At 38.9% G+C, this 22,521-nt stretch overlaps 1 protein-coding gene across 1 annotated transcript in view; it reads left to right on the top strand.

Moving 5' to 3' along the window:
- The window catches only part of LOC122806900 (endoplasmic reticulum aminopeptidase 1-like), a 447,374-nt gene that overhangs the window by 135,208 nt on the left and 289,645 nt on the right, over positions 1-22,521 (top strand). The window contains exon 8 of the mRNA XM_044077704.1: positions 7,114-7,248. Coding sequence (XP_043933639.1) covers positions 7,114-7,248 — 135 coding nt within the window. The remainder of the gene's footprint in view (positions 1-7,113; positions 7,249-22,521) is intronic.

Here is a 22,521-nt window from a genome sequence, read left to right on the forward strand (position 1 = left end):
TTGAACCAGAGAACCTCTTACTGTGAGGTGACAATGCTACCGCTGCACCACTGGGCCGTTTTACTTAAATATGCTTTTTATTACATGACTTGATGCCTAATAAAGCAGCAGACACTTGCAGGGTGACCAGATGATGGGAGTATGATGGAAACTAGCCTTTGATAAATAAGCTTTTTACACCTGATCCCTGGTATTCATATAGCTAGAGTGCAGAGGATTATAAGCACTATGTGCTTTATGTATAGTGCACTGATCCTCAGGATCAGGATTTACAGACATGGATCATGGTCCTTAATGATGATGTGCAATGACCAATGGTGCACAATGCATTCTGATGTCTATTTAATTTTTACTACCCTCTGCAGACCAACAACTGCTGTACTGTTTTGTACTGCATGACACTGCAGCACTCTGCTTTGTGCTCTGTCACCTTGTCTGATTTTCATTCATTCATAAAGATTGTATAGTTGTTAGGCATAACAGTAGAAGAAGTGTCAGAGGAGAGCCAGTGATGTGGGAACTCCCATCTGTGAGAGTTCACAAGCATCACCATGTCAAGGAAAGACATGTCTGCTTGTGTTAACAAGTTTGTCCGAACCACCGAATTAAAGGGAACTCCATTACTGGAAGGTAGTTTCCTTCTGTGCAGCAGAAAGTTTTTTTTGACTGCACTAATATGTTGCTCCGCTGTGCATGCCGTGCAACATACTAACAGGACACGGGATCACTGCACTTATAAGTGCACTACTGTGGAACTGTATGTATTACAGTCCCATAGGTTATCCTGCTGGAACAAGCCAGATGTTGCTACAATTGTGAATCATGTGCATTTGGAGAAGGAGGGGTCATTTGCACGTATACGTCATGATGGAGTACTATGCCTACACATGCTACAAATGCTTTTTAGGAATAAGGGTCACTTTTTTCCCACCTTATGTATTGCTATAATTAAGGCGTTTATTTTCCTCAATGGAAGTGTTCATTGTCTTTTTCTTGTTATTGTCCCTAAAAGTCAACTTAGGGCTCACAGGAACTACCTGGTTAATTAATTTCATATAAAATAAGTAAATAAATGAATGAATGAATGAATGAATGAACGAATGAATAAATAAATAAATAAATAAATAAATAAATAAATAGTGAGATCACTGCTCACGGTCCTTTTTTTATTTTGCTTCCTCTATGACGTTGACTATTTTCATTTTTGATCTGTACTGTTGGCAATCATTCCTGCAATTTTCTGCAAGCTAGCATCTCTTAAGAAATGTGCTCTTAACTCTCACTAATCTTCCCTCGCTGGTATAGTTCTATATAAATGTTAATAGTGCCGTTAAGAATTTAACCTGTGTCTTTTTTCACTTGACCGCTCTCAGCATCATATATCCCTGCAATACATGTACATTTTTTTTTGACTGTTCTTTTAGAAAGCCATTTTCTTTAATGCCTGAAATCATTGTCTGTGAATATCCATTTCCTTGCATTTTATCAGCTGATCTTTCTCCATATAAATGCTCTAGACTTTTTAAGTCATGGCCATCTCTTTCTTCTTGATTTATTACTGTACCCATCTGAATAGTCAAGTGCCTGATGGCTTGTTTATATCAATTTATTTAATCCATACTTAATTAAAATAAATGACACCTGCGTGCTCATTCAATATAGTTACTTTTTAATTTTTATTATTTTTTCTTGCATCTTTTATCACTACTTTCCTTACACCAACTTCATTCTCGCCATATAGTCATTGAAAGTTTAGTCTAGCTATTCATGTAAAATTGTGTGACATGTACCTTTTCAAGAATTTTCACATCTTAATAGCCTTAAAAGGTACAAGGGAAACCGAGTGGGTTTTTGTGATATACAGAAATAGCCCTTGTGGTGTACTGGAATTGTGTTGGTTGTGTTCCATAATTCTGGTGACAGATTCTTGAGAACTTGTCTCCCATTAGTACTGTAAATGTATAGATTTGGTATGAAGGTTTTACACCATACAATGTCCCATCACAGGACTGTGTGTGTGTGTGTGTGTGTGTGTGTGTGTGTGTGTGTGTGTGTGTGTGTGTGTGTGTGTGTGTGTGTGTGGAGAGATTTAATACAGTGTGTGATTGAATGTGGTCCAAAAGTCCCATCTGTCTACACAGAGGGTGGGATGTATGTCTCATATGCCCTAACTCTAAACTCCTTAATGAAAACACTGCTTTCTCCATGCTCACAGAAAGTTGTTGCTCCTCCCATGACCTCAAGGTACTAAAGGTCCACCAGATGGCCACAGCTGCCCATTCATTATTTCTGAGGGAAGAATTGAGGGATTGGTTTTCAGTGGAACAACTTGTAATACTTTAATATGTGTGGCAAGTTACTTGCGTGGAGAAAATGTAAAATATATTACATATCCATCAGACATTGCGGTTATAATTAGTATGTGGGGGTTGGCTGAATGAAAGCAAATGACCTTCTTGTCATTTGCTCTGCTGAAACGGTCACTATGTGGCTTTGTAGGGGTGTTATTATCCTATGTCTACTAGATTTGGGTCTTCCTAAATCATAACACATAATAATATGCATACAACATCACAAATCACAAATGTGTCTGGAAAGATCATCTCAGAAAGTATTTGTAAGCCATGTCAGTAGTGTTCTGTAGATTCTACTAAAGCACAGCCTGCCTTACACATAGACCAGCTAGGCAGCCACATACTGCACCATGCTTCTAGGGACACTTTTCCATATTTATTTCTTAACTCTAATAAATAAATAAATGAAGCTAAACTAAAATAAAATAAATGCAATGTTAAAACAAAATGCACCTGCAGCATGAAGGGCACCCCACTGGGGAGGTACTCCACTTGACATGACCAATCAAGTCAAGTCACATCATGTTACACTTGAACATTGCAAGGTCACAGTGAAAATACCTTGCACAATGTACAAGTGTAGGCATGAAGCTGTGACACTCACTGAAGAGGTTTTGTACCAACATGGTGTATTTTTTGAAAATTAAGAAGAATGCATCTCTAATATCTGGCTTTAATGATTTGACTGTAATCTTCAGCAATTTACCAGAACATCAAACGTTTACGAGAGACAGGTTCAAAATATGAGACAAAATCAGGGACATTGCACAGATGTTTGGACAGCTGAGTGGAATCGTGATGTGAAAATGGGCATGATGAGATAAGTATTATTAGTATAGCAATAACTGACAATGTCGGTGTGGTATACTAAGATTTACCAACAGTTGGTGTGCTTTAATCATGAGGGCAAAGTCCAAGTGATTAAATAAAGCCAACTGTGGGTAAATCTTAATATACCACACTATGGAGTCTGTTATTGCTATAATACAATGACATTATTTAAGAAAAAAATAACTTATTTAGTCAGGCAACTGGACCTTTTTCCATTGGTATATGCTTGGGTTTACAATGGGCATGCTGGCTGGACTAATAAATCAGAGTGCTAGTTTTTGAATGCTAATGGCCAGTCATTGTGTAATATTTTCTTTACAATGATGCTGCCAGTGATTAACCAGATATTTTCTGCAATGCTCCTGGCTTTGTGTGGAACAACTTGTAATGCTTTAATATGTGTGACAAGTTGCTTGGGTGGAGAAAATGTAAAATGTATTACATAGCCATCAGACATTGTGGCTATAACGGTTGGGTGGAGGTTGGCTGGACCTTCTTGTCATTTGCTCTGCTATTGCAGTCACTATGCGACTTTGCAGGATAAGCGTGTGTTTGTGACAAGTAAGGTGGGCTACTTAATTCAACACATGGTATGCATAGACAGTGTAGGTATACCTGCTGGGGCTGTCTGTGGAGGAAAATGACTAACTGCCTGCTGTTGTGTGATTATTATTCAGGCTTTGTAGGAATAGTGTGATTTGTTTGAAGCAACTTGGAATATTTTAATGTATGAAAACTGTTTGGAACAATGGTGAAATATATCACATAGTCATCCTCTTTTATCACAATCTGATATCTGAAGTGGCCATAACTGCTTGGTGGGGACTGTCTGGATGAAAGTAACTGACCATTTTGTCACTTGCTCAGTTTAAACAGTCATCTTTCTAAAAAAAACAAATAAATATTAAGGGATAAAATGCATCACAAAATACTCAGAGCTTCTAGGCAACTGTTTACCCTTCATACACTAAGACTGGTGGATTTTGACATGGCCTTAGTGGTGACCCCAGCCCTGAATCCCCTTAAGTCTAAAATCAGACCTGCTCAGAGTTATACACAGAAGGTTGCTTTAGCTTGTGTAGGAAGCTGGAGATGATGTCATTATTTCTTTAACTTTCCTCCCAAAGAAAATAGATCATTATCTTGTGTTAGGCTGGGGACAGTGTGGACATTATTTCCTTAACTTTCCTCATAAATTTCAGAGGGGTGCACAAAGGGTCACTAAGTTTGCAGAGAGTAGTATACTATCTAAAAGTAACAAACTGGAAACATTACTGTAATTATTATTTTTTCTCTTTACTCACAATGAAAGATCAGCTGCATATAGAGGTAGCTAGCTTTTAGTGGAGGGTGAAGAAGCATTCTGTTATATATGTGTGGCAGCATACAGGTATCAGTTTTGTCCAAGTTTGAGATCAGGGGGATACACAGATGGTGGTTATCTTTTGCAGGTGGGGATGAGGAGATATGCTGTATATGCATATGACAACAGCAACTTAAATATATGACTGTTGCCATTTGTCTCTTAATTTTTCCGCCGGTGTAACACCAGAGGGTGAAAATGACTTTGACTACCCTCTTTAAGGTGGGGTAGGGAGGCAGGAACTTTCTGTAGATATGATTTAAGTATCACCACAACCATTTTTGTCTTCTCCATTTATTCTGCTCTGATATTTGGTCAACATTGAGCTTTAAGCCTTGGACTCAACTAATTTATAGGTTCATAGGTTCATAGGTAGGTACTAGGCTATCTGCCCGAAGGCATTTGTAAGCCTAGCCAGAATGTGTTGGCTTTCGCTGCCCTCTTAAATTAGTTCCCTGTGCCTCTGTCCAGCAGAGCCACTGAAGTGATCCCCGGGGTAGACTTTCTGTTTCCCATCCACTTGTCAAGGTTTCTTTTAAAGAGTGTTAGCGAGGAACTCTGCCTAATGTAGATTGGAATCTTGTTCCAAAGCATGGGAAGTCTCTGGGACAGGAATCTATCCCTCCAGCACAGCCTATTTATTGTTGTGGTGAGGTTTTGATCCCTAGAGCGTGTGGCTCAAGGGGATAAGGTTTTCTTTAGGTGGAGCATGTCCATCAATTCTAGGTTGGACATGGCCTTGTATGTCAGGCACAGATCACCTCTGAGTAGACGGTATGCAACCGAGTACAGCTGGAGTTTCTTCAGTCAATTTCTTCTTTGAAATAAAAACAAAATATCATACTGAATTTCTTTCCTTATGCATGCTTTTTGTTCAGGCCATCAATGGATCAAAAGATTGGAAAAAGCTCAAAAATGTCCCTCATGGCATCTGTAAATCCATAGTATTTGGGTGCCTAGCAGCCCCTAGACCTCCAGCTTAATTTAGTTATTACAGTGTAGGCTTGGTTAGGTAGGGTGTGTTTGAAGGATTCAGGGAAAACCAGAGCTGAAGATCAGTTCTGTCCCTTAATCATGATTTTTGTGCAAGTCATCATTGTAAGAAAAAGTTGTTTAAAAAAAACTGTGTAATGCACTTCATAAAGGACTTCTGTTTTTATGGAGTTGTTTCCTCCATAGTTATCAGAGTACAGTTTTGACAACTTAAAATGTGTTGAATGAATAAACGAAGGAAACAAATGAAGACAAAGACAAAGTGTGAGGAAAAGCAAGAAAAAAGTAATATGGATGGTGTGTGTAGGCCAAGATGGAGATGGACATGTGAGCTGGACAATGGGCAGCTATTGGGTGCCATGGAGCTCCTTCAACTAGGGCACTTGTTCACTTAAGGCTGTCCCTGCACTAAAGGCCTCTGTTGCAGCAATCTGTTCCTCTGCTTTCACTTACCAAAGGATTCAAGTCAGTATTCTATCTTTGGTCCTCCCTCAGTACTGGACTTATAGCACCCATGCGTGATAAAAATAAGTCAATAGTAACATAGGCAAATAACCTGTCCCATGGTATTGGGTCAGTTCTCTCTGCAGAGTGACCTAGTATTTACAGACATTTCAGATTATCACATTTAATTGAAAACTAAATTTAAGCATTTATAGGCAACATGTTGGCATGTAGTTACAAGTTTACACACTGTCAGAAATCACTCTGCAGTTAGTTTAGAAAAACATATGTCATAGTTATGCAGAGCATCAATCTTTTATCTGGCCTCTTGTAATCAATTGCTACCAACAGTTAAAACTAATGAAAAAATTTAGTCTAATCATCACAAAAAAAATCATACATGTTGTAGCAAGGCATAACATATTCAGTCTTCAGTCTCATCATTGCGTGAAGTTTCATATATGCTGTAACAAGAAACATGTAGGATATTCAGTATTCTACAATTAGGGCCTGTCATGAAAAGAATATTTCAGTATTTCCTCATCTTTGGTAAGAAGACATGACAAGCAGCAAAAGTAAATATATTTATATATTTATAACTTAGACATAAGTTGTACAGCAAGCAATACAGTAAATGAGACTGTGTCATAAATTAATTTGTTATGAATGTTTGTATTCTTATCTCTTTTTTGTTGTTTTTTTGTAATGTATTACCTTGCTAATACCTGGAAATAATCTTATTTATCCCCTCCAGCAGCCTCAGTTTTTTCAGATTTCACTAAACTGACATTAATCAGCTAAACAACAATTTCTGTTCTACCTCTGTGCAGCTTTAATTCTGTTCTACTCAGTTAAAATGTGACATTGTTTAAAAATAATTATCTCTTAAATGTTTGTAGAAATCTATTTTTACTGTGTCACACTATTGCTAGATAGATAGAAAGAAAGAAAGAAAGAAAGAAAGAAAGAAAGAAAGAAAGAAAGAAAGAAAGAAAGAAAGAAAGAAATATGTGGCCAGGACTTTGTTCTCTAAACAGAGGAATAAAACTGTTAAATTTTACGACTATGAAGTAACACTTTTCAATTTGCATCACCAGTTAACCTACTGCATATTTTTTTTCACTACAGGAGGATTTCTTTCTGATTGGGACTTTCTACAAAGCACTGGATAAGGATTCTTTCAAATCATCACATCCCATTTCTGTGCCTGTGACAGGTTCAGCCCACATCCGAGAAATGTTTGACGATGTTTCCTACTGTAAGGTACATAAAAAACAGTAGCAGTGAAGTAATTAAGCCAGTCTGTACATACTGCATCCTTAATGCTGTTATCAGTTCCTAACAAGGCTTGTCAGTGCATACCATAATTTACAGATTAATTAACAACTTTATTTAACATTTGTTAAGTCCAACTTGGAATGGACCAATTTTTAGCAGAGGCCCAGGGAGAAACATTACAGATGCATGTCTTTGTAATGTGGGAGGAAACCAGTGCACCCAGTGGAAACCCACATGGATGCTGGGAGGACATGCATACTCCACACAGAAGGCACCCTAGCTGAGAATCAAACCAGAGTACCTCTTGCTGTGAGGCGACTATGTAAACTGCTGCACCACTGCTTCATTATGAACTAATACAATGTAATTCTGTACTGCATTATTCAATATATGTTCCATATACCACACTGAAATATACAGAAATGCCAAATGTTTCTTTTTTGGTACATACCTCACAGCAGTATACATATTCCTATTCATGCTGCATGTATTAAAGGTAGATTTTATATTAAGACAGGATAAGACTAACAAAGATAATTCCCCTTTGGTAAACTGGTGAATATTGCAGATATAGAAAAATGGGCCAAAGGCCTTCACTTTAGACCAAGAGTTTTTAATATGAAGCTTTCAGTAAAGATGTAATTTTTTAATATGCCTCAGTCCTGTAGTGCCATCATATGAAAGTTCTGACTTCCAACCACCAATGGATGTCTCGGGCTGCTACCATATGACAGGAACTGTTGCATGAAGTAATTTATTTGTACAGAAAGGTGTTTCTCATTGAAAAGTTATATCAGACTAGCAGCCAGCAATGTCAGAAGAATGAATTAACACATGTGGACAGCTGAAGGTTAGAGAGATCAGAAAGCAAGAAAAGATTCTTTCTTATGTAAAGTTCAGTAATTTCTTTATAAAGTAAACACTCACATATCAAGATGTTGATGCCATTGTTACCAATAAGAATGTTGTTATTTACAGATCAATATTTAATAGGAATAGCATGGACAGTACCTCAGTATATATGTTACGGTCATGCATTAAACATTTTAGTGCACCTGTAGCTGTTTCTTAAATAAATGTACAGGTACTATATTATTAAACTAAAGCTAGGGAATACGTATTTCACATGATCTCATTGATAGGGTACCTCTTGGTAATCCATAATCACGCACTATTACCCATTTTATCTTTGCATAACCATATGCATTATGTACTGGTACAACACTCAACCAAGACAAAAAGTCCCTTATTTCAGATGCCTTTTTCCATCATCTTGTACTTGCCTTTTTTCACATAAGTATCTGCGGAACAATCCACATTTCTAATAAAAAAGTGAAAGTATACATTACCAAAAATCATTAGCAGCCAAGCTAGGGTAAGATGTGTTGTCTAGCAACTATCATTATTGACAAAGGGCCTGTTAGACATTCTTCACCAAACTGCCATTGGCTTGATCATTGCATTCTGTGCTCGTCAGTGATTTAATAAAGTTCTGCATCACGCTGATTCACAGCGTATATTCATTTTAAAAGTGCTATCACTGCAGTCATCTCATCCATGTATATTTCCTCAAGGCACACAGTTTCTCTGTAATCTGTTAGCATTGGGAAATGTTATGGCAATCACATGCATCAGTCACATTAAAGGCTTACAGACATTGTTGCACACATATAAACATGCAGTAAGAGAAATCTTGATGAGTGGATGGGAAATCATAAATTTACTCCTGGGATCACTTCTATGCCCCTGCTGGACAGAGGCTCGGGAATCTAGTCTATAAGGGTGGTGAAAGCCAACACATTCTGGCTAGGCTTATAAATGCCCTAGGGCAGATAGCCTAGTACTAACCGATGAACCTATGAACCTATGTAAAAAGAGAATATGTGTATGAAAGCCAAGACAGCATGGCTGCATGGACGAAAGTTGTGACAAGAAATGATAAGCAAGCATGAACTCAGTTGCAGACAGTGGAAGGATAACCTCTTGAAACAATATTCAATGGCCAGGAGGAAGGCTTTAATTTAAGCTTAAATGTGACATTTTTTTTTTACTTTTTCTTCTGTGCTGCTTAGAGGAATCACTCATGGTAAACTCAACTGATCAGTTATAGCAGAGTGATAATTTGTTTGAAGTTTATGACAAGTTAGGTACAACTACTCAAATTACAATACTTCTTCAGTCAAAAGACTAAAATCTGCATATCTTCCTTGTATTACCTATGTGATGTTCTGTCTAAAGAGTCCTTTTACTATATGTAATTAACCCTTGTATTATTGTAGCTCAAAGAAAGTGGACATTTTCTGCTTCCAATGGTCTCAAAATAAAATGTTAATTGATAAAATTATTATTATTTGGTTTATAGGGTTCTGTGTTGGAGGAAAGCCTTCTAGCTTATCAGTGGGAGTTGTAAGCACTAGGTACCCTATCTACCGCAAGAGGAGTGGTTTCTGGCCCAGAAATTTCAGTTTATTGGCCGTTTGAGCAGTTTTTTCCATCTATTTCAACTTTCTGATTTAAAATCCCTCATTTGCGCTTGTTTCCCACCTTTCCTATAACTAGTCTAATCCAGATGCAGATTTGCTGCATCCAGGACTGTTTGTAAACTTCTGAGCCCCCCCCCCCCAAGCCTTTCTGTGTCAGAGAGAAGTCTTGTAGCTTGTCAGTGAGAGTGGTAAGCACTAGGTAGCCTATCTACCACAAGAGGAGTGGTTTCCGGTCCAGAAATTGTAGTTTATTGGCTGTTTGGGCAGTTTTTTCCAATCTATTTAAACTTTCTGGTTTAAAAGCCCATGTTTGTGTTTGTTTCCCATCTTTCCTGTAACTAGTCTAGTCCAGATACAGATTTGCTGTATCCAGGACAGTTTGTAAGCTTCTGAGCGGTGCCAAAGTCTGCTCTTCAACTTTTCCCTTAGATCTGCTAGTTCTCTCCTCTACTGCACTTTTACTACCTTATTAGTCTAGTACTTTACCAGACTTCTTGTAGCAATTATTGTAGCACACAAAAGTGCTACAAGCACTAAATGTTCTACAAGGAAACAGCTCCAGTTCTTATTATTAATGCCCACCCCTCCAGGCATGTCTAAAGGTCAGTTCTCTGTGCTTTCTCCTATTAATCTGGTGAACTTGGGCATCCTGAGGCAATGTAGCAACTGCCTCATGTACATGGACAACCCTCTCCTCTTACCTTCCAACACTCAGACTTGTGAGAGATGCACTTATATATCCAAACTGGAAGCTACACACTCTCCAGACAAGACCAGCATAGCTGGTCAAGAAGAGAAGATCAAAACTTGCACCACACCCCATGGAACACATAGCTCTCCAGAACACACACCAGCACTGCCTTCACATAAAAACACAAACCACACACCCACCTTCGTGGAGGCTTTCAATAAACATCTATCCAAACAGCAGAGACCTCCAAGGCAGAAACGCACTCGACCACCACAACACAACACTAATCATGAGACACATAACTCTCCTAAACAGTGTGTCACTCAAGCAATGCCCCTAAGGCAAAACAGCATGCCCAACATGCTAGTCATAGGTGACTCGATAGTGAGGCACACTGATGGCCCACTCACTAGGTTGAATAAGGAGAAAGTAAAAGTCAGCTGCCTGTCAGGTGCCAGGATCTGCCACATAATGCATACACTCAGGTCCCTCAACAACAGGTACAAATATGACTCTGTCATTGTACATGTGGGTGTGAATGACCTGAGACATACCTCCCTGGACTACATGAAAAGAGACATGGAAGAGCTCTTGGATTATGTAGCCCATGCGGGTATGACTCTAGCCCTGAGCAGCATCCTACCATCACCCAGAATGATACCACAGTACAAGCAGAAAATTATTGATTTCAACAACTGGTTAAGTTTCTGGTGTCATTCTAAGGGGATCCATTATCTGTCTGCCTGGAATGATATGATTGACAGACCTCGATGCTTTGTCAGAGATGGCCTGCATCTGTCATCCCTGGGCTTCCGGATACTGGCCAAGGCTCTTGCCACCCCTATAATGCATTTTTAGGCGGTGTTCAAAAGACCAAATTACCACTGTAACAGTTACAAGTAAATGCAATCTGAGGGTCATGCTGCTTAACGCTAGAAGTCTAAATTTCAAAATGCACTCAAAGCACTCCTTAAAATGGAGAACATTGACATTTGTTCTTTAACAGAGACCTGGTTCAAGGCAGTAGAAAGCACCCCTGCAGTACCAGGCTATAACTCATTCCACACCTTTCGGCCCCAGAACTTGGACCGAAGCTTCAAAGGCGGTGGTGTTTCCATATTCATAAAGGATGCACACACCTCCAGACTGGTAGCCCAACACAACGCATCAGAGATACTTCAGATGCAGCTAACATTGGGTAAGCCAGTGATTCAGGTCATAGCCTGCTATAGGTCCCCAACCATGTCCCAAGACTCACACTCCACGTTCCTATGCACCCTGGAGAATATAAGGGTCCAACCAAACACTCTTATACTGGGTGACTTTAACTATCCCTCCATTAACTGGCAAAACTACTCATGTACCAATGCACTAGCCCAACGTTTCCTGGAATTCATTAATTCCAATGCCCTGGACCAGCTCGTTCTTACCCCCACTACAAGTAGCAACATCCTTGACTTGGTCATTACTAACATGGGTGACCGTTGCTCTACACCAATAGTCAACTCCTCCCTGGTTAGATCCGACCACAAACTAATCACCTTGGAAATCCACCCCCCCCCCCCCGCAAAGTTATCCACCATGAAAAACTTCTCCAAAGCTAACTGTGGGCTTCACGGCATGAATGCAAATGGAAAATAGTTGCATGACCGTCGAATCATACACCAATGCACTGCACGAACACGTACACAAATGCATGGATCTCACCATACTCAATAGAACCAAGATGTTCTCCTCCAAAAATAGGAAGCCAATCTGGTGGTCCCCTGCCATAAACAAACTCTACAACAGAAGGAGGAAACTGATGTGGAATAAGGTGAAGTCCCAAGACTGGAAAAACTCCCTTATCAGCCTCAACAAAAAGGTGAGATCCCTTATCAAATCCTCTAAAGCTAGTTATGAAAACAGAATTGCAGCAGATAGTAAAGACAACCACAAGGCCTTCTATAGTTATGTAAGGAATCTCCATGGCAATACCCAGATTTGCTCTGAGCTACTGCACAATGGTACCTCCTGTACCGAGCCAACAGATTTTACCTATATACTGGTCAACAGATTCAGTGCCAATTTACCCCTCTCACCCCTCCCAAAGGACCTATCACATTAACAGTAGATTGTAGGGCACCCAGTATTACTGCTGCACAGGTTAAAACAGCACTGTCCAAGGCCAAGAATACAGCTTCTATGGTAACTGACAATATCCCTAGCTGTGTTCTACATGAGCTACAGAATGAACTGGCACCTCAGCTGTGTGCTCTGTTCAATCACAGCCTCATCTCAGGCTTTGTCCCTAATGAATGGTGCACTGCTACAGTCATCCCTCTCCAAAAAGAAGACTATAGACTCTGGAAACTATTGCCCCATTAGCCTAATGAGTCTGATATGCAAAGCTATGGAATGCATCATCATGGACCTAATAAACAAGGGAATATCCAATATATAGGGAATCTCCAAACTCTGGATCCCACACATTTAGTTTTGAAGGGTAGATCATGCCTGCTCAACTTGGTCAACTTCTTTGAGTCAGTCACCAGAGCTGCAGATGAAGGCAAGGTGGTTCACACAACCTACCTTGATCTGGCCAAGGCTTTTGATACCATTCCCCACTCAGGAATCATAGAAAAGCTTAGTAAGCTGGACATCAACCCCTATATCACTAGGTGGGTTGCAAACTGGCTCACAGATAGAACCCACAGTGTGAAAGTAGCTGACTCCAAGTCAGACTGTCAACCAGTCATGAGTGGAGTCTCACAGGGTTCAGTTCTGGGTCCTCTCCTGTTTGGTATATACTTCTCTGAAGTCCAGGCCAACACAAAGGGACTCTGGCTGTCAAAGTTCGCAGACAATTGCAAGTTGGGAGCTATTATTAACTCCCAAAGTGATGTTGACATCCTACAGAGAGGCCTCACTGAGACCAATGACTGGTGTCAGAACCATGGCCTTAAGCTCAATGCCAAAAATTATGTCGTCATCCCCTTTGGGAAAAACCCAGGTCCCATGAATTACTACATCGATGGTAGTCCACTGAACACAGAAGGTATCATAAGAGATCTGGGAGCACAGTTTGACAGCAACCTCTCTTTTGATCACCACATTGCCACTGTGGTCAGAAAGTCCTTCTATGTGACACATCTCATTACTAAGGGTTTTGCATCCATGAAGAAAGAGGTCATTGTCTTCCTCTACTCTTCCCTCATTAGGCCAGTCATTGAGTACAATGCCCCATTTGGCATGTACCTCACTAGACAAAAGCAACAACTGGAGAGGCCACAAAAATACCTCACAAAGAGGATCCTAGGCCTTAAACACTTGTCCTATATGGACAGACTCAAAAAACTCCAACTATTCTCTGTCTCATATCGCCTACTTAGATGCGATCTCTGCTTGACTTACAAAGCCATGTCTGACCTAGCTCTGTTAGAAATGCTACATCTAAAGAAATCCCAGTCCCTCCACAATCAACAGAATGTGCTGGAGGGACAGGTTCATAACACAGAGATTGCCCATGCTATGGAATAGACTTCCCATACATGTCAATCAGAGCACCTCACTGGCCCTCTTCAAGACAAATTTTGAAGAGTGGATGGGAAATAGAAAATTCACCCCAGGGATCACTCCAGTGGCTCTACTCAACAGAAGCACTAGGAACTAAGGTCAGTTGGCACGATGCCAGGGCAATCCTATAGGCTAGGCTTGTAAAGGCTACAGGGCCATTAGCCTAGTGCACATCTATGAACCTATGAAAGCCAAGACAGCATGATCGAAAGTTGTGAGAAGAAATGATGAGCAAGCATGAACGCAGCTGCAGACAGTGGAAGGATAACCTCTTGAAACAGTATTCAATGGCCAGGAGGAAGGCTTTTATTTAAGCTTAAATGTGACTTTTTTTTTTACTTTTCTTCCATGCTGCTTAGAAGAATCGTTCATGGTAAAGTCATCTAATCAATTATAGCAGAGTGATAATTTGTTTGACGTTTATGACAAATTAGGCACAACTACTCAAATTACAATACTTCTTCAGTCAAAAGACTAAAATCTCCATATCTTCCTTGTTGTATTACCTAAGTGATGTTCTATTTAAAGAGTCCTTTTACTTTATGTAATTAACACTCGTATTGTTGTAGCTCAAAGAAAGTGGACATTTTCTGCTTCCAATGGTCTCAAAATAAAAGAAGTTAATTGATAAAATCATTTTTATTTGGTTTATGGGGTTCATGAAACTGCACGTTGAACAACAGTTATACAAGCAATTGTCTATTTTCCGTATGATTCTGAGCACTGCAGAATTTACTGACAATGTTATCTTTTTCAGTACTTATTGAGTGTATAGCTGAGATAGCAAGTGAAAGATAAGACAACTATTTCTCAGTTTTGTCCCTTGTAATATATATGTAAATTTCAGTAAACGTTTTAACTTTGCAAAAATTTTATTTGACAGAATTTTTCATATGATCAGAATATATAGTTACAGCTATCTGTTTTGACCCACAATGTAAACAAGAACTTGTTTCATTTCAGGATCAAGAGAATACCTCTGTTTTTTTCATAAGCACATTCAGTAAAATGTAGAATAAGAAATATGGGACAAAGACAAACTGTGATTAGCAGAGAGAAAAAAAACAGCAGGAATACCAAAGAAGATTAAAGACAGGAAAAATGGCCATCAAATGAACAACAATTAAGGGTGTTCAAAGGCCAATAAAAGCCTTTTGAGGAACCTCTAAAAACTGGCTCATGCAGGGGACTCCCACTCCCACAGGGTAGGAGGTTGCAATCTTTAGATATGAAAATGGTCAAATTTCAGAGGTTTCAACTCCAACAACTCCAAAAAGGCAGAACAAATGGATCTGATCAGGTTGAAGGAACCAGAAATTATTTTAGCATGCTGTCTGCTCTACTGCTATTTTTACAGCTATAGACTGACTGATGGATATAATATAGTCTGGAATAAAGAAAGAGAGGCCATTTCAGACTTCTCTCTGGCAAATGACTTGATAGTAGCCAACGGCGATTCAGAAACAGGAATGAGCAGTTAAGATTAAATCAGGATGCAACATATCTGACCTGATGTTTACAGTGACACAAATAGTTGAGAAGAAGATAGAAATGTGGAAAGAGTCCAAGTGGGCATTCCTAGACTTAGAGAAAGCATATCACAAGGTCCCAAGAAAGTTGATTTGGGCAGTCCTGCTGTGGTTAGAAGTCCTAGAAACATTGGTAGAATTAGTGCAGGTTATGTACAAGGATCCAATGACTCAAGTATGTGTGGTCTCACAAAGGGATCCCTAGTGGGACTGGGTGTGCATCAGGGTTCAGCTCTGAGCCCACTGTTGTTCATATTGGTGATGGACTGCATTAGCAAACATGTCAGAAGGGACAGGTCAACAAAGCTGCTGTATGCAGACGATGCGGCATTACAATTACACTCTGAGCAAGAACTTCAGCAAAGGATAGGGGAATGGAATGCAAAACTGAAGGCACAAGTAAAGATAAGACAGTTGTAATGGCTAATTTGGTGGGGGGGGGGCATAATGATTGTCTTTAATTAATAGATACAAGATACACAGTTTGATACTGACCACTGGTTACTGGCTAGGCTTCTAATAGTCTGCAGATTGATAATCTAATATCTACCTAAAAACATATGAGCCTTATGCAAAGTAAAACATCTATGACAGAGTATACTAATATGTGTAATTTGTAGTGCAATGGAAGCTGCAAACTATGAATCATAAGCAGAAATTCCACCATGAACTTTGGTGACGTTATTAAAAATGTAATACTTTAATATAATAAATATTATGCAATCTTATCTCACTGACAACTAATGACAAGTCCAAGTTTCTCTAAAACAGAAACGTAACCAAACATTATCATTATATTGAAATATTGCAGCTTCTTTATTATGAGTGCTTTATGAATGTGTTGTTATTTTCTGAATATGATGTTTAGGCAAAAAAATAGTGTCAAAACTTAAAAACTGTCTGGTCATGCAGAGTTTCATATCAATAACTATAATATACCAAGAAATGTGCAAAAGCACGTAGTGACACCCAAATGGGTGGTGTTTAGAAACACATAATGTACTGTGCAAACCTGTTTCCATTGAATTTGCTTAGTGCTTCCAATTCAGAGACCCTATGGCAGTATGCAGCCGCAGGTAGGTAGTCCTGTAGAGGCCTAATGGACAACAACACATGCAAATGTAGTAGCCTATAGGAGCAGCTAAAGCAAATTAGCCATGTGTTCTTCCTCAGGGCCTCATTCCAGGATTGAAACAGGATCTGAGAAAGAAAGTATTTCGGACTCCTTGATGAAAGTGTGTTTATTTCACCATCTTCAAGCAAACATGAATAAGTGCGGAACAAATGAGCGTTTTTACTAATGTATTGATTCAGGTTATCTAAAAAGCCTGTTAAAGCATTGGTTTAAATATACCCCGATCACATGACAAATTCAACACTCCTAACAGGACAAAAATAGAATAAAATAAATAAAATCAATTGATCTCAATGTTTTAATGATGTAGACTTTAAAATTAGTTTAATAAAATTGATATCATTAAGTCTTGACTTATTGGTAGCATCCAGTTATATCTTTATTAACAATCTGTAACACAAAAAACATAAATTCACAATCAACCCCTGCTATTAAATACCTGGCAAGTGCATTTTTTGAGCATTGCTCATTAAAGTAATAAAGCCATTCATAAAGACATTAGAGTTGTAGGTTGATTTTATTGACATAAAACTCTGAACAAAAGTGCAGTCTAAATTAGATAGACAAGCTTTTGAGTTGTACATTTAGCATAATATTTAAAATAATAAGAGTTCATTGTGGTGGGGTGTGTGAAAGAAGTGGTTTCATTAATAAAGTTATAAATTATATAATTCCTGCAAGGGTAAGACTCTTACTATTCTTAAAGGCAAACTTAGGGCCATTAGCAATAATGATGGCTATATCAGTATTAATACTTAATATCCCCCAGTTTTCTACATAATGTCACAAATATTATTAATATTCCTATACAAAGTTAGGGGCATTCTTCATACATCTAACATACATTTCCTCTCTGACATTTTATTGGCTCTAAGGTGTACAGCTCCTGTAGTACTTCTACACATAGGTAGTTTTTAATTGTAACAATTTCAGTAGATTAATGGTGCTAATTAAACCTGATGTAAATGACTGGAATATAGCTGGCAAAATGTGAGGCTGGCTGCATCTGATTTTAGCTATACTCCTGTAAATGAAAGGTGGATGTATACTATTTCATTGTAGACAGTATTCTTTCTATAGGTTCATAGATTAGTACTAGGCTAACTGCCCTTGTGAGCCATTTTAAGCCTAGCCAATTACCCTATGTGAGAATCAGACCTTGTGCCTTTAAGGTAGACACCTTAACCATTATGCCAAACTCCCTTCTAATTTAAGGAAATCTGTGCTAGTGACAATTATATGCACAAACTAACTTAGCAGTGCTGCATCCCTCCCCAAATATATATATATGGGTCACTATCAGAAGATAGACTGCTCAAAACATTAGAAGATCAAGCCTGAAAGAGCAAAAACCCAGAAGCTCAAATGGCATGGACCTTCGTTGTGTAGGATCATGGTACAGTGGGTGTTGGGGTTTTGCACCCTTCCCCACTGTAGTGTAGTCTCTGAGTTGGTATATAAAATTAGCAGGGATGTCTGGGGGGGGGGGGGGCAGTGAGGACAGGTGTTGTGCTTGTCCTGATCTGTTCGAGTTATTGGGTTTTCAATCGTCGAGGTTTGATCATCTAATGTTTGTTCTTTTAAGTGTTATCTTCTGATATGGTTCCCTATTAAATCAGCAAACGCTTACTCGAGCTTTTTAATCACCTTTATATGTGAATAACTTTAAACAGCAATCCCCAACCACCGTGCCGTGGATCATTTGGTACCGGGCCACCAGGCATGGAGTGAAATGAAAAAGTGAATGTGTGTATCTATGTATATGAGTGTGTTTATGTGTCTGTCTGAGTGTGTGAGTGAATGCATGCATGAAAGCAGACTGTATGAGTGTGTGTAAGAAGAATGTGTGTGTGTGTGTGTGTGTGTGTGTGTGTGTGTGTGTGTGTGTGTGTGTGTGTGTGTGTATGAGAGAGAGTAAGCAGTGAGATTGATCGAGCCATTATTTTACATTCACTAAGCAGCACTTTACTGTTTAGCAAGTGTAAACTAAAAGTCAAGGAAACCGAAAAAGGTGTGTGTGTGTGTGTGTGTGTGTGTGTGTGTGTGTGTGTGTGTGTGTGTGTGTGTGTATGTTTCTGTTTGCATGTGTGAGTGAATGCATGCATGAAAGTAGGAGTCCATGTGTGTGTGCGTGTGTGTGCGTGTGTGTGTGTGTGTGTGTGTGTGTGTGTGTGTGTGCATGCATGTTCGTCTGCATGTGTAAGTGAATGTGTGCATGAAAGCAAAAGAGACTGTGTGTGTGTGTTTATATGTATGTGTGTGTGCATGTGTGTGCGTGTGTGTGTGTGTGTGTGTGTGTGTGTGTGTGTGTGTGTGTGTGTGTATGTGAGACAAAGAGATAGAGAGAGAGTGAAGAGTGAGAGTGATCCCTGGCAGCAGCAGCAACAGCAGCAATAAGATTTGCGTACCTCTCAATCATACCACTCAACCTCTTGCACAATAAACCTGGACAGAGCCACAAATAATAGGAACAGATTTTAAATATTACTTTTATAAACACAGAAAGTCAATAAGGTTGCCATTAGATTTACATACCTCTCGACGATACCACTCATCCTCTTGCACAAAAAACCTGGACTTATACCTCTCAAACTCTTACAGCAAGAAATCTGGACAAAGCCAAAAATAATGGGGGACAAAGACCCAAAAATAGGGTCACTTTTAAGTACTGCTCTTACAAACTTAGAAAGTAGATAGAAATACAGGTTTTTGCATTAGCATGTACTTTCTGAAGGGTATGAAGTCTGAAACTCAACTATCTGTCATTATTTTCTGACTTCAAACCTCAATGATCTGCCAGAAAACAATTTTATGTGAAACAGACCGAAAATATGAGGCAAAAATCTGTACATTCTGCGAAAATCTGTGCAGTTGAGAGGTATGCTGCACAGCGCCAAATAATGGGGACAGCTTTTAAATATTGCTCTTATAAACTTAGAAAGTCAATAAGGTTACTATTAGGTTTACGTACCTCTCAACCATAGTAGATCAATGGTACGCTCTTAAGCAAAATGTGTATTTTTTTTTTTTTATTCATTGCCAATTGTATTTTTATTGTACTTTTGAGCTTTTCTCCCTGGGTCTCGGCTGAAAATGGGCTTCTAGTCAAGCCAGGCTTCCCCGGTAAACAAATGTCAAATAAATAAATAAATATTATGCACTTTATTATGCATATGCGATGGCCTGTCTGTGGAAAATTGCCTTACATGAAAACGGTCCTTGGTGCAAAAAAGCTTGGAGACTGCTGACTTTAAAGAAAAAGATAGACTACTTTAATTTGTTACAGAATGGAATACTGAAAGCATGGCTGCTCCTATATAATGATTTCATTAAAAAGTAATACTTGTTTTCATACTCACGAGTACCTTCGGTTAACTGAGTTATCCTCCTTTGAGAATGCTCATGATTGTAAATAATCTCCTCCTCAGCCATGAGAGGAAGACAAGAAGGGATGCATAGTTATTTACCTGTGATCTATCTGTGGGTACAGCTGCCAAATAAAGTTATTTTTTTCTTTCTTTTTTAAGCAGATATAATACAGTGGATGCAATCATTAAGTAAACAGTACAGTAGGCCCTGATACACTAAATGCAAAGTGCTACCAGTAATGACTGATCACTGCATTCACTGACATTTTTTCATTTCCGTTTATTACTTCTTTTGTTTTCTGCTACAAAATGTTGCAGGGTGCAGTGCCTTCCTGTGATATGAAACATTAAAAGGTTCCAGATTGTCAGGTGGAATAGGTGGGGGGGGGGGGGTAAAGGTTACCTACTGCTTCAAGAATGTTACAAGAATGTAATTATGGTGTTAATGTAATAATTGATGATAGCATGGCCTTAACATTTGTGCTGGTGATATTATTTTCTGATGCTGTAATTACTATTTTAATCAATTTAATTAATTAACTGTTTAAATTTTATTTCTTAACTTCATTGTGAGTGATAGTAAGTGATAAGGTGTGCTATGGTCTGATAGATGAATCTGGATTAGGGTACAATACACTCTAAACCTAAATGGTAACTCAAACAAATATATCTTGCATGGGTACAGCATAGTTAACCGTGACTGAGAAATGCTGCTCTGTGTGGCTTAGTGCAGTTTGTCCATGTGAAGTCAGTCTCATTTCATGCCAATGACAGCAGATATACCAATGCATAATAATGGAATTCATAAAAGTTGGTATGGCAGAGCTTCATTTGTATTAGGAAGTGCATAACTGGACCACAGTTTTCACCAATAGCCGTACAACCTCCATTTTTAATTGCACTCAAACAAGCTTGATGGCAAGTGATTTGGGAAAGCATAAAAAAGATAAAGCAAGGCAACAAATTATTGTAAAATAGGCAAATTCAATTCGGTTAACAATATTTCTGTGAAAAAGACATGGATTTTAGGGTAAGGTGAAGTAGATGTACTCAATCACAGAACTGGCAAAGTTCTAAGTGTAATTTTTTACTGCTGCATACATGGTTGTGGAATGTGTACAGAAAACGTCAGGGGAGAGAACATTGTACATTTTTACATTTTGCTAGTCAGGTTGTGAAAAATGCATGGAAATGATAGATGCCAGCACACATACACTGATTCACAGCTCATGCTTTACAGCTTTTCTTCAATCATTCTTTATGACTAGTAGTAAAACTGGTTTACACTGTAAAGTGAAATGTGTGTGGCAGTCTGTTTAGTTATATTAACTTATTGATGTTATCTGGTGTTATAACATTGCAGCAAAATTACTAAAAGTGCTTTGCTAACTCTGTAATGTTAATGTTGGCATGCTTTTTCTCTGAAGTTAGGTTTGAGGAGTCTTTCATCATGTTGCTGCCAGTATGCTTTGGTAAGGAACTTAGGTGTCAGGACTGCCAGTCTATACTAATACATTCATTCTGGATGATTCTGTAAGTGCTGTGTTTCAGGGTTGATTAGAAGGTCTCATGCGTGTAAATCTAAATTCACTAGGGGCATTTAAATATGTTTCTCAGGTGAATGCATGATGCAGCAGTAGGGATCTAGACAGAGAATGGGCAACTTCAACCCTACAGAGAACTACATCTTCCTGGAGGCCTTCAGGGCATATGGCAAATGCCTTTTTGGCAAAGTGGGGCCAAAACAATTGTGTGTGTGTGTGTATATGTGTGTATATATATATATATATATATATATATATATATATATATATATATATATATAGAGAGAGAGAGAGAGAGAGATTGTGTGTTTAAGGGGTTTTGGATATAAATGTGGTGGGGGAGGAACTGAACACTGACACAGTGCAGAAAGATGATTGAGACATGGTGGAACATGCCAGACCAAACAGTATGCAGAACACAGTTGCCCATAGCAGTACCAGTGGGGTACCTCCTACACTGAACCCTTTAACACGTTATGAGGAATAAATTCTCGCCATACAGGGAGATGACTATGACACTGACAGGCACAGTCAGAAGTGGTGTGGCAGTTACCAACCTCAGCAGCAGCAGAAGCAGTACTCATCCAGTCAGGAAGGTCAGTGCATCCCTAATGGAAAAATCCCATACAACAAAATACTGCGGAGGATAATGGGTACATATAACACGTGACATTCTTTATCAACAGGTGCACCCTCCATTTATGTAGTTACATTAAACAGTGAAAAGGGAACAATAACTAGAGCGAGAGATCCTTAAGTAAGTGTGACATGGTGGTGGAGTGGATTATGGATGTGTGCTGTTACACAGTCAAAGTTAAAAGTATTTCTAGCTGCAAGCCAAGGAGTTAAGTAGAGTGAGGGAGGTGGATGTGTCATTGGATGCTGGATTTATATTATGGGGGAGGGCTGAAGCACTTGAATGCAGTTCTTTTCTGCAGGAAGGAAATTGCAGG

The sequence above is a fragment of the Protopterus annectens genome, chromosome 7.part0 (genome assembly GCF_019279795.1).
Source record: "Protopterus annectens isolate FY-2018-M chromosome 7.part0, PAN1.0, whole genome shotgun sequence".
Taxonomy (NCBI): domain Eukaryota; kingdom Metazoa; phylum Chordata; order Ceratodontiformes; family Protopteridae; genus Protopterus; species Protopterus annectens.